The 13,740-nt window shown below is 40.8% G+C and overlaps 1 protein-coding gene across 5 annotated transcripts in view; it reads left to right on the top strand.

The window, feature by feature from the left end:
• NR5A2 (nuclear receptor subfamily 5 group A member 2) overlaps window positions 1–12,931 on the top strand; it is a 125,709-nt gene extending 112,778 nt beyond the window's left edge. For all 5 annotated transcript variants that reach the window (XM_082394836.1, XM_082394837.1, XM_082394838.1 and 2 more), the window contains exon 7: window positions 8,219–12,931. In XM_082394836.1, coding sequence (XP_082250962.1) covers window positions 8,219–8,466 — 248 coding nt within the window. In that variant the 3' untranslated portion in view covers window positions 8,467–12,931. The remainder of the gene's footprint in view (window positions 1–8,218) is intronic.
• The last annotated feature ends 809 nt before the right edge of the window (window positions 12,932–13,740 follow it).

Below are 13,740 nucleotides of genomic sequence, written 5' to 3'. Positions count from 1 at the left end.
ACACCAAGCCAGCACCTTCCTTCCAAAATTTGGGCTCATAATCATGCAGTTGTAGACTGTTAGAGCTGGGTGACAAGAGATCATCAAGTCCAACCCTTGCCCTTCACAGGCCAGGAAACTTGAGGCCCCAAAGAGTGGCATGCTCGTGATCTCACAGTTGGAGACAGAATCAGGACTAAGAATCACGACATTTGATGAGTGAGGAATGTTGTTCTCCTTTGGGAAAAAAACCACTGCCTCTTGGGGGTGACATATTATGAACGCGAAACTGACAAAAGGGCCGGCCCACTGCGGGTGACATTCTTTATGCACTGGTATTTCCTGAGCCTGTACTTTTCAGCAACCATGTGAGGCACTGCATTAGTAGCCTTTTGTTCAGAGTGTCATATGTGTTTGGGGAAATTGGGCTTCAAAATTAAGAAAACATGGTGGAATATCTTTAACTGAAACTTAAGCCTTGGCCATGTTTTCCTGAATATTCTTTGTGATTGAGGGTAGGATAAACTTGCAAGTGATCCCTCTACCTTCCATTAATTTTGGAAAACTGCAACATCAGAGATTCTGTTTTGTCCATGAAACTTTATGGCAGGAAAACGATCACATTGCTGTGTATGTAGAAAGGTTACCTTCCAGGTGTGTATTGGAAGCAAACAAAATTTCCAAATTTTATCAGTAAAATTATAAGAAAAGTAAGGCCCCGTGAGTATACAATGCTTGTACACTTTTTAAAGTTTATTCATATTTAAGGTATCATTTTACTTTTAAGCGATCCTAAGAATTATTTCCCCATTTTGCAGATGGAAAAACTGGCTCAGAGGGGACTGAGTGACTTGCTTGAAACTAGATTAGACCACCATTCCTGTCAAAAATCAAGTGGCTTTCAGACTTTTTAAATTGATGAAACCCTCTTTTCTAAATATAAAGCATAGAATGGAGAAACTTACTTCTTAGTCCTGGCACCTCCACAGCCCCGGTGGCAAGGGCTGGGCTCGGGCGTGCCCAGAAAAGGCCCCCAGGAGGGCGCCTGTGACGCCGGACTCTGCTCAGTGTTGGCTGTGACTATTTTTAACTATGATCTGTGGCATTAAGACGATTACGGTGTGTAATACGTCAATATAAGTGTCAGGAGTATGTTATTTCATTCAAATTCTCTGAAAACTCTTCATTCAGGGATCATGAGACCCTTTAGAAACTGAACTATTGGACCAACCAGCACAGCCCTTTCTCCAACCCCCGCAGGTGGCAGGAACTTGTGGGCTGTGACATGGGGGGAAAGCTCTGGGACTGGGATGTCCCCAGCCCTTTGGGGCTCAGGTCCCACCTCTGTGATCTCGTGGGGAGAAGCCCAGGGGTTTCGAGGGAGACACCAATTCCAGCTCAGGACGTGTGTGACGCACTGAACCCCTCTCAGCCTGTTTCTTTCCCTGGAAAATGAGAATCATAATACCTTCCCCATAAGATTCTTAACAGTATTAAATGAGATATGTAAAAAAAATCCTGTGCACGTTGACAAGCGCTTGTTAAATGTCAGCCACTCCTCCATTCTCTGGGTGTGTCCTTAACTTAGAGATCGTGGAAAAGCTGTTTAATCTCTCTGAGTCTAAATCTCATAACACCTGTAATGCCTTCTCAAGAAAGAATCCTTGGCAAGTTGGCTGTCTCCAGAATCCCACCACTGACCCCTTCTCTTCTCTGTCCACACGTTCCCACCGACTCCGGGGGTTTCATCCATCACCTGTCCGCTGACGGCTCCCAGATCTGGACACCAGGCCTGCCTCTCTGCTGCGTCTAGACCTGTATCTCCAGCCATCTCCCCTACGTCCCCAGGGAATGTCCCACATGCCCCTTAAACTCACCACGGCTGCCCCTCCAATCTGTTCCGACTCCTGCTGGAGGCATGGCCACAACCCGCCTGCCTGCCTGGTGTCATCCAGGACCTTAGCTCGCGACTAATCCGGGGCCAACAAGCTCTGTAGTCAACCATCCTGATGCCTTTCAAGTCCATCCCCACCCCCACGGCCACCGCGCTTGTCACCCGTACTCCTGCGACAGCCTCTCTACACACCTGCTCTTTCTGACTCAGAGAGCTGACCGCGTCCTTCCTTCTTAAGATCTTGCAATGTTTCTGCATGGCTTCCAGAACAAAATGCAGACTCTGTCTGATGTGCAGCGCCCTTCACAGTCCTAAACCTTCGGGTCCATCCTTACTTTACACCCTGCTCTCCTCCATGGAAGGTAAGCTGCTTTGCGGGGCTCCAAGGACCCCGTTTCCTGTCTCGGAGGCTTTGTGTGTGGGTCGCCGTCTCCTGTCACCTTTTCCTCCCCGTGTTGCTCAGCTCACCCGTTTCTCAAAACCTCTCAGGTGTCACTTCCCCCAAGAGCCCTTCTTGCCCCCAGGCCCTGGGTTAGGTGCCCATCCTGTGTGTGTCCAGGGCACCCACTTCTTGTCTCTGAAGCACTGGACACAGAGACTGTGTCTTTTATTCCTCTATCTTCAACACCTGGCACAGGGCTCTTTGAATGAATGAATGAATGAATGAATGAATTCATAGATTGTGTATACATAAGGTATGAAAGAATAAGTGAAGCATGGTAGCATGTTTTGTAACTTATGAAGCACCAACCAGTTGTAAGGGCTTCTTTCTACATACAGAAATAATACGTCTGCTATATGTCCACATTTTTACACAGAGTTCCTGTCAAAGAGTTGCATTTTCTTGTGAGTAATTTGTATATGAAGACATTGAATTGTATGTTCTGGTCGCTAAAAACAGCTCTTGGCTAATCATCATACACATGTGCACACATATACACACACACACATTTATGTAAAGGACTTACCAGTAATTAATTTAAAATCTTGAGTTTAAGTTTTGCTGGAAGCAGAGTAGAATCTAATCTCAGGCATCTGCACTGAAAGTGTCCTGTCTGCCCATCTCCAACCCCTAAAGAGCCCTCACTATTAAGTGAACTTGGTTCATATGAAAAGAGCTAGCATGTTGCCCTCCAGAAGTTCCTACAAAATTTTTTATACAAATTATTTAAATATAGCCCTTTAAAAATAATTTTTAAATGAATTCCTTATAGAAAATTCATTTCCTTTCTCCTTTGCTGGCCTATCAAAGGAAAGGGTCTTCTGAGGACAAATTGTGAGCCAGTTTACAGATGTCACCCCTCCAAAAGCCACAGGGGAAAGAAGTGTTCTCCGGGTGCAGAATGGTACCTCTTTTCCCCACTTTTGTATCTTTGAAAGGACAGGATGAGATTTTTTTCCCCACGTGTGGAAAGTGAACAAAGATAATTATATTCTTGGGCCATTTGAGTCTCCCGGCCCCCCAACCTCCTTGCTCAGCAAAGGACCAGTCTCTGAAAAGAGTGTCCTGACCGGGAGGATTTACAGCCTATGCCACATGGCAGGTACCAGGGAGATAGAAATCAGTATCTTCATCTTCAGAAAGAGCCTGAATGCCACGTTAAGACCGAAAAGCCAGCTGTAATATATTCAAGAAGACCTAAGGGTTTACTTTCCACTAAGGATGGAAAAAAATCTGAGTACCCCACTGTGAGCGTATCGTGATGCTGCCTCATATAAAAAGTTGGTAATTAGTCCCTGAGTGAATAAAGTAGAATAGATGATAAGAGATTGATACTTAGAGGAGAAGCTCAAAATGATTTTGCCAGTCATCAAAATTTAAAGGCGCTGGAGAAACGGTTGGATGCCTCTGTCTGTTTACATACTGTTTCCAACTCAGACTTTGTAATGATAGGGTTCATTTAACTTGCGTTTCTAAATTGTATTAAGATGAAGTTTACGTAAACGTCAAAGAAACACATAGTGTGCCAAACGCGGGAGACTTTGGGATGAAGCACCACAGAAGAACTGGGGGGGGAATATCGGTTCATTCACGAATTTCCTGTGTTATGGACTCCTGGTAGGGATGAGCTAAGACTCTCAGGCATGCTAGCACCCATTCATTAGAGGAGGGCTTGGTTGGTAGGGGAGCATCCCAGAGGAAGTGGTGAAGACTTGAAATGTATTTCATGTTTAATTTTTCAGGAAAGGGCATTGAGTAGCATAAAAAGGAATTCTATGAGCATTATGGGAGCACACTTAAATTTCTGGACTCTTCCTAAAAAGTACATACAAGTGAGCTACATGAAAGAGAAAATTCCAAGTCTTCCGAGGGGTGGTGGCATCTGTGTTTTGGCACTTCTCCATTGGCTTTTTTTTTTTTTTTAATTCACAATTTTTAAAGGTTATATTCCATTTATAGTTATTATAAGATATTGGCTGTATTCCTTGTGTTGTACGATATATCCTTGTAGCTTATTTATTTTATACGTAGGAGTTTGTACCTCTTAGTTCCCAACCCAGATCCTGCACCTCCCCCTTCCCTCTCCCCACTGGTAACCACTAGTTTGTTCTCTGTATCTGTGAGTCTGTTTCTTTTTTGTTATATTTATATTCACTAGTTTGTTGTAGTTTTTAGATTCCACATATAAGTGATGTCATTACAGTATTTGTCTTTCTCTGCCTGACTTGTTTCACTTAGCATAATACCCTCCACGTCCATCCACGTTGTTGCAAATGGCAGAATTTTATTCTTTTTTATGGCTGAGTAATATTCCATTGTATATATGTACCACATTTTTTTATCCATTTGTCTGTTCATGGGCACTTAGGTTGCTTCCATATTTTGGCCATTGTAAATAATGCTGTTATGAACATTGAGGTGTATGTATCTTTTCAAATTATTGTTTTCATTTTTTTCAGATATATACCCAGGAGTGGAATTTCTGGGTCATACAATATAGTTCTAGTTTTAGTTTTTTGAGAAACCTCCATACTGTTTTTCACAGTGGCCACACCAATTTACATTCCCCATAGTGGAAAAACGAAGGTCTGCCTGTCAGACCGAAAATGAAAGACACTCAGGAACCCAGGGGCTCACAAAAGAATTCACCACAGGATTCTTTGAACAGAACACACTATTCCATTTAAAATATTTCAGGGAGAGGTCTATTGTGTAAATCAGTTTTTGAAAGCTGCTCTCAAATTAGAAAAAGAAAGGAGGTAGACTTATAAGATGCGTAACAGCTAATGTAATAGGTCATTTTATAACTAATCAACCTTGGACAAATACACCACTAATATAAAGCAAACATTAATTGGAGAAATCCCTGGGGAAGCCTTGACTAAAACACATAATATATAACACATCACCCGAAGATGCTGGCAGTGTACATAGGGAAATGGGCGATTAATAAAGGAGGGCAAGATGCAGTGAGAGAGACAGGAGCTGAAATAGATCAGCCAGAGCAATGTTCCAGGAACTTCTTGGTCGGTGGATGAGAGTAATTCAATCAAAATCTTTTTCTTTCCTTCCTTTTTTTGGGGGCCCGTGCCACGTGGCTTGTGGGATCTTAGCCCCCAACCAGGGATTGAACCCACGCCCCCTACAGTGGAAGGGCAGAGTCTTAACCACTGCACCACCAGGGAAATCCCTCTTTCTTTCTTTTTTTGACCTTGTAGCTTACATATCAGAATCATTGCCACTAAATTGCAAATTGCCTGTACAGACATAGAAAACAAAATAGACATTCAGTTAGTAAGTACCTTTGGGGCAACTAGCAGCATAACTTTTTTTGTGTTTAATGATAAACACATTATAAAAACACAGTATTTTCCTTCAGAAGGAAAATTGCATGTATTTTTAAACTTTGGGGAGGAAGGTGGCAGTTTGGACCAGTGTTCACAGAAATTATCCAGCGAATGCTGATCTGAAGATTTTAATGATTATATGTACTAATAGTAAGTGAATAAACCAGAACTTGTGATCCATCCTTTGTTTTACGTTTGTTAGCAGTTGGCTGTTTTTGTTTTTTTTTTCTTAACAGAGTCCCATAATTTATCACAGAAGGTTGAACCTCATTCTCAAAAAATACATTTATCAAAAAAAGAAGGTTTCAAAAACAACTTTCTGAAAAGACTATTATTCGTTTATCTTGCATTTCATTCCGTGCAAATTCCTCCCTATAAACCTCTGTGACTATTGCTAGCTTTTCTTGCTGTGAGAATATCTTTCATTGTAGCATAAAATAGTATTCCATTTCGATTTTTTTCCTATGATTGTGTTAAAATCACTGTAACACCGGAAGTTGCTTGTTTGGGTTTTTTTTTTTTTTTTTTCAACTTCTTACTGGTAAATAAAAGAGAAAACTAAATTTTTCCTTACGTTTTATGTTTAAGTTTAAATGTTTTCTTTAGGTTGAGTGGAGGGTAAAAAAGAAGCAGCACTAAGAAGTTGGTCAGAATTCAGATGAACTGTTTTTGCGTTACCCGTTCTCTGCTGTGAAGCTTTATGAAGGACTGTTGTCTGTAAGCAGAGTGTGAGCCTCTGAAAGTATAAGAGCATGGCAGAGAGCCAGGCTAACGTGAATGTAGATTTTTTTCTGTCATCTGCCCAGGTACAGCGTAGTCAAGGTACTTCCAGTTGTTTACATTTTGTAATTCTGAACCAAATATAACTAATATTTCTAAGTATTTTAAATAACTTAAAATAACTTTTAAGACATTTTAGGTGAGATAGATGGAAACTGCTTTATTAACTGTCAAGTGCCACCTGGGTACAACGTCCAGTGGGTAACAATTTAAATGTCAGTTTAAATGCCACAGGAAGGCGTGAGCTTGTAGTGTAGCATTTGTCTGTTTGTACATCTCATTAATAAATAATCAAATATTTCTGATTCTCCCATCGTACTTTGAAATAGATGTGATCCCGAATGCTCACACTATGTTGGTACTAATTCCCCACTGTTTTTAATTTGGGGCAGAGATCTGGGGACAGAAAGGGGGAAACATGTTTCATGCAGAGTTACGGCTCAAAATGTAAACACTGAAATCATCCTGGACACATTTCAACAGCAAATGTAAGGCAGCCTATTGTAACAGCATTTAGAGATACCAAAATGGACCCACACATACATACAGGCTAAGGTTAACAACATATAGAGCCGAAAATATTGCATAAGAGTTATTTTGGTAACTCTTAACTGAGTTTATAGCACATTTAACCTTTTAGTTATAGTATTATGTGTTTTCTATAGAATCGTTCTTATTTATTTTTCTCCAGTTAGAAAATAAAGCGGAGGGAGGGGTGGGTGCATCTGTTTACCTTCTCAGCATGGATGTCTGTAAACACACACACATATCCATGCATTTCTTCCAGAGGCTTCTATATACACATTGTGTAAAAGTTGTACAGTTAACATAAATAAACTCCACCAGAGAAATTCCACCACAACCGTTTTCCCTTGCTCATTGTCTGTGTGTGTGTGTGTCGGTCTGTCTTTTGACTCTGTTTCCCTCTTATTCAGCATTTATGAGGACCTGTAAGGCAGAGGATCTCCAGGAGTTAGGCTGGGTGAATTGCCTGCATCTGTCTCCTCTGTGTGAGCGACTCATGTCCAGAAGGAAAAAGAAAGAAAGGAAAAAAAAAAAAGTGAAGTATCAGACTTTAGAAACCACATTCAGGTTAAAGGGTTGCGGCCATCCTGGCTTGAATTCTGCCTAAAGGACAAGGCTTTCATTTGATAAAGATCATTAGTCACCGAGACATATATTTTAGAGAGTTCCCAGCAGCGACTGTTCCGCTGGCAGTCACTGGAGTGTACAGATGGTTCATTAGCATAGGCTAGACAAGTCAAAGGCTTTCAGAATCATTTAGAAAATGTCAAACAGAAACAAGAACCCTGTCACTTTTTATTAGAATTAACTACATCATACCCTGGACACAGATTTCACCTTGGGTCAGAAAAATTAATACAGAATTCTATGAATTGTGTCATATACCGGGTTAAGATAGGTCTTCCTAGAGGGACTCATTTGCTGGCAATATATTATGATGCCTCTGCTTTAGGAATCCTTAAACCTTTCCTTTTGTGAGATATGAAAAGAATTGACCTTGCTCAGAATCCATTGGTGTCTAATTGATTTGGAGGTGTAGGCAGAATTTCAACAAGACATTCTTCTAAAGCTCTTTTGTGATCGTTTTCCCAGGAAGCTTGGTGAGTGGGGCTGACTGAATATCGAGCATTGTATCAAGTCTGCTTTATGTCGGGAGGAAAATACCTCCTTTAACTGAACACGCTGCTGGGGTAAACAGGAATTAAAACATCATCGAATTATTGTGGGTTTTTGTTTTTTTTTTAAATCCAGATGTCAAAAACCTGGAGAACTTCCAGCTGGTCGAAGGTGTCCAGGAGCAAGTCAACGCTGCCCTGCTGGACTATACAATGTGCAACTACCCACAGCAAACAGAGAAATTTGGGCAGCTGCTACTCCGACTACCTGAAATCCGGGCTATTAGCGTGCAGGCCGAGGAATACCTCTACTACAAGCACCTGAACGGGGATGTCCCCTACAACAACCTGCTGATTGAAATGCTGCATGCAAAACGAGCTTAGTTACAGCCCCTAGGAGTGCGGCTACTAAAACACAAAGAGATCGGTGGTGGGGAAAGAAGAACAGGAAGAAAGGGAAAAAAAAAAAATACTCTGAATGTGGCTCCAAGCAACACAAATTAAACACTTGGTTTAAAGATATTGAATTTAATAAAGCATAATAATCAGATACTTAATAGCCAATAAATGATGGATCAGGGTATTTGTATTGCAGACTGTGAATCAAAGGCGTCACATCCCCAAAGAATTCCGTATAAAAGACATTGGAATGGAGTGAATTGAACTCACAGGTGGATCCCAACACCACATCAGGATGAAAATGGACAGAACAGTTCTTGTATGTTGAAACTGATCTCCGCTGTGAAGAAATCTAGGAACTGATCTGTGTTATCCGTTAGGCTTTCGCAGCGGGGGGGGGGGGGGGGGCGGGGGGATTTGAGCTTACAGAATTCCTCCGTGGTAAAGCTGAACTGAAGCCATTCTCAAGAGTTCATCAGCTGCACCAATCGTAGCCCTTCCCTCTTCCTTTCAAGGACGCAGCACCTTCTGTCACGTGATCACGGAATCTGTACTATGGACTCTCGCTCATCCACACCCACTAGTAGCTCCACCAAATCATGAAAAGCCTAATCTTGAATGTCTGTGTCTTAGACCTGCAAACAGCTAATAAGAACAGTCTATGAATATGTTAGCTTGCTATTTTGACTATGTTCTGGTTTGTTTTGTCATGTGTTCATGTTAAAAAAAAAAAAAAAAGCAGGCAGTATCCCTCTTCTGGTCTTATATAAGCATTAATTAATATTAAGGGCAACGAGTACAAACTTTGCAAGCTTTAGCTTTAGCATTGTAGGATTTCATAAAAATCTCCAGCAGAAAGGCTTGTTAGACTACATCAGCCTTTTTAACCATCAAGGTTTGTAGTTCATTAAAAAATACAACATGAAATGTATTTTGCTGGGATGTCAAGTAGTTTAAAACAAAACTGAAGCGTGGTAAGCTATGCAAAATAAAGGAAGGGATGTGCAGGTAAATTGACTCGTTGCAATTGATCATCCCCTAAACGCAGAGAGGAAACAGTGATCTTTACATATGGCCTGGAAAGATAGTAAAGTGATTCAAATCTTCCCCAAAAGGGAAAGGAAGAGAGTGATACTGACCTTTCTAAGTCTAAAAGTCTGCTGTTGAACAAATTGGAGGACAGAGAATTGCGAAACAAACTCTCCAAACGACGCTGTCAGTATTATTAACAGGCGATGCCACAGATAACAGAAGTCTTGCCTTACTTCACAATTCTCAAAGGTAGCTGCGCAGATGTGGATCAACATTTGTTTAAAATAAAGTATTAATACTTTAAAGTCAAATAAAATAGAGTGTTTACATTCTTTAGGTCCTCTAGGGGGAGGGGGGAACCTGTGATATGACAAAAGAGCTAAAGCAGTAATTTCCTTAATGTTATTTTTCTGATTGGTAATTATTTTTAACAGTACTTAGTTATTATATGTCGTGAGACACTAAAATCAAAAACGGGAATCTCATTTAGACTTTAATTTTTTTTGAGATTATCGGCGGCACAATCACTTGTAGAAACTGTAAAAAAAAATGAAAGTATCTCCTAGTCCCTTAATTTTTTCATAAATGTTGCTGGCTTTTGAATAGTTTATTTATATTGTATATCATAGTTTCAACTGTAGACAATTATGATGCTAATTTATTGTTCCTTGGTTTCACCTTCGTCTAAGATAGCCAAGACTGAAGAAACCAAATATATGTGTGTATTGTAGCATGTCAAGTTAGCGGAACATAGTTCAGAGACAGAGAGGGGTCTTAATGAATTAAAATCATTCACTTGATTAAATGTCTGTAAATCTTCATAATTCTTACTGTAGTTTATTTAATATCTATTGTAAATTATGTGACTTGTAACCTCCTCTGTTTTCAAGTAAATTTAACAAGGGTGGAGCCTTACCTGGTTTTTCTTTCCAAGCGTTGTAAGTTGTATACCAAAGATATTAGTTATTACTTCTGTGTGTACAAAGAGGATTATTTTATTATTTTTATTAATCACCTCTAATACGCGTCCATGTGAAGGGTACCCATTAGCTAAGCCGGGCGTCCGCAGCTCCTCATGCAGAGCTTGGTCACCCGTGTCATCTCCGTGGCTCAGAGGACAACGGAAAAATAGCTGATCAGAGTCTATATCCAAAGCAGTAAATAAAACAGTAGCATCTTTGCTCTCCCCAGTTAAAAACCAAGTTGGAGGGGAAGAGTGTCAACAGTTAATGAAATGGTTCCATCAATGGGTATGGAACATGGGTGGAAGCAATTTTGAGATTTGGGGGATAGTTATTTGGAGGGTCCTTAACATTGCAAAAAAATTTTAAAAAACAAATACATTGATTCCAAAAGTCCAGGTTTTATTTTAAATATACAGTATTCCCCACTGACTATTAACACCTAAAAAATGTCACATATTGGGATGTTGTTGACCTAGTAAATTACACCATGAGAACAGCTAGAAAGAGGGGCAACACGGAGATTACAGCCACGCTGCTGGTGCCATTAAAGGCAGAAGCTGATAAACAAGAATGCCAGCCGCTTGGCGTCCACGGCCCATGCAAAGCCCGCAAGCGAATTTTCTCTAGTGTTCATCGTTAAGTGGCTTACAACCAGACATTGACTTAGTAACTGCTTTATCAACTACAGGATTTATTAGTAAAAGCAGACTCAAATATGGAGGTTTGGGGCTTGGCCTGGTTTATTATCGTTGGTCTATGTTTATAAACAGAAAATCTGTCATGTCTGAATATTTGTCTTACAGATCTTCTGTTCCCTTGGATCTGAACCCATGCAATGTTTAGAGTGTGAAGTTGGTTCCTCGTTGACATGACTTACTGTATCAGTGAAATCAAATTGTCCTGTTGGTTCTTGCCAGGAATTTCTCAACAAAATGGAATTTTTTTTCAGTATTTCAATAAATGTTGATATGCCCAGCCTGATCATTTTTAGAAGTTTTTATGGTGTCCTCATTCTGTTGGGTTCTAAAGCTTCCACGTAACTGAGATCCTTGACTAGGGATGGAGTCCAAAGAATTCCACACGAAGAGATACTTTTCCTTCTCTAGATACTTTCTCAGGTGCTCCACTGTCCTTAGTTGGATACTTGAAGCATTGATCTCAACTTGTGCATCGCCTCTCCATACACGAAACAAAGCAATTTGTATCATTAACTGTTACAACTGATGGCAGAAATCTCTTACAGTATCTGTCTTCGTAGAGCTCACTGTGCCCTAGTCACGCCGCCAGGTGTTTGGTTAATTCACTTGATCCTCAGATCAGCTCCATGAGGTATCCTCCTCCTCCTCTTACAACTTCTTGCTCAAAGTGATACACTAGTCAGTGGGAAGTGTGGATCTAAGACCCACGGCCTTAAACGCGACAATATGCTGTCTCTAAACGAGGGTGATGCTTAGGGTTTGCTTCAAAAGGAAAAGAAAATCAGGCATCAGGTACTAAGTTACTGATACTTGATGTCAGTGTTATCAGTGATACTATTGATATAAAAGCCTTTAAATTTTTTTGGAGTTTAACCCTAAAATTTAACATCTTTTTGTTCTAGACATTAGCCTTCTCTATTTATTTATTTAGCTATTTGTTTATTTATGGCCACACGTTATGTGAGATCTTAATACCCCGACCAGGGATCAAACCCGTGCCCCCTGCATTGGGAGCGTGGAGTCTTAACCACTGGACCGCCAGGAAAGTCCCTAGCCTCCTTCGATACCATTGAGCCTTTGGAGATGTTTGAAGCAAGAAAATACCTCCACAATCCATTTTGGAATTTAACAATTATCTCTATTACAAAAGAGTGCAAGAGCCACAAAACACTTAACAAGGCTTATGATATGTGGTGGTCCAGCCCTCCCCCTTACACACCCTGCTTTCCCCTACCTCCCCCTGCCGAGACCAGCAGGAGGTGTCATGCCTTTGCCAGGCAGACACTGATTCTTCTTATGGTCCCACCAAAGGATACCAAGGAATCAGATCCAAAACGCCATACCTAGAGTCTAGTAGATTGCGGAGTTAAGATTTTTAATCAACTAAACAGTGGCCCACAAAAGACATCTCCCTTGTCAACCTCTTACTAGGAAGAACTTTAAAAAAAAAAAATTCTTGGCTTCCCTGGTGGCGCACTGGTTGAGAATCTGCCTGCCCGTGCAGGGGACACGGGTTCGAGCCCTGGTCTGGGAGGATCCCACATGCCGCGGAGCAACTAGGCCCGTGAGCCACAACTACTGAGCCTGCGCGTCTGGAGCCTGTGCTCCGCAACAAGAGAGGCCACGACAGTGAGAGGCCCGCGCACCGCGATGAAGAGTGGCCCCCGCTTGCCGCAACTAGAGAAAGCCCTCGCACAGAAACGAAGACCCAACACAGCCAAAAATAAATAAATAAATAAATAAATTTAAAAAAAATTCTTGCTGACATTCCATGGCATATGAAAAAATATGTATATATTCATACTTAGTTGGAAACTAACTTCACATATAGAAACGTGTACAGTTTGATAAACTTTTACATATGTATACACCCAGGTAATCATCACACAGGCCAAGGAAGACATAGAACATAATGTTTTTAATGTTTTTATAAGTGGTTATATACATTTTTTAAAAAATTGGTGGAGGGGGAGTTTTTCTGAAGCCCAGCCCGACAGCCAGCAGAGGTGATTCTGATGAGCAGATATCTCCCTCACATAACTTAGAATTTCTAACTCTCACAAAGTTGTTGAATCCATCAGCATGAAGCAGCCCCTGAGGGGGGGAAAAAAAAAGGTTCTCGCTGATGTGCATTTGATTGTTATATTCGATATTCACAAAAACTTTGAAGAGGTTTGTACCTTTAACTAAGTTTGACGTTCGGTTTGAAGCCATCTCTGATGTATATTTTTATGAGAACCATGTGGAGAGTTTGTTCTCCATAACACAGGTCAAAGTGCTACGACACTCAGTGATCTTGACATTTCCCTGGAATAATAAAGACCAATTTTCCTTAAGGCTGAACAGGAAGTGTATGGTTTAGTCACTCAAAATAAATATTCCTGCAGTACTTTAACTGTTTCACATAGGCATTTGTTTTATGTTAAGTGAGGAATTAATAATTCAGTGACTGAGATCAGCCTGTGATGGTGGTTTTGTTTGTAGAAAAGCTTAGAACCAGTCTGTGAAACGTCGCATATTTAATTGTCGCTAGGAAAGGGGGGAAGAGGCAGAAGGGGTGTAAT

This window comes from Balaenoptera borealis (assembly GCF_965194805.1).
Source record: "Balaenoptera borealis genome assembly, chromosome: 1".
NCBI classification, from domain to species: Eukaryota; Metazoa; Chordata; class Mammalia; order Artiodactyla; family Balaenopteridae; genus Balaenoptera; species Balaenoptera borealis.
Note: the sequence above shows the minus strand (reverse complement) of the source record. Positions and strands in the feature narration are given on the sequence as shown.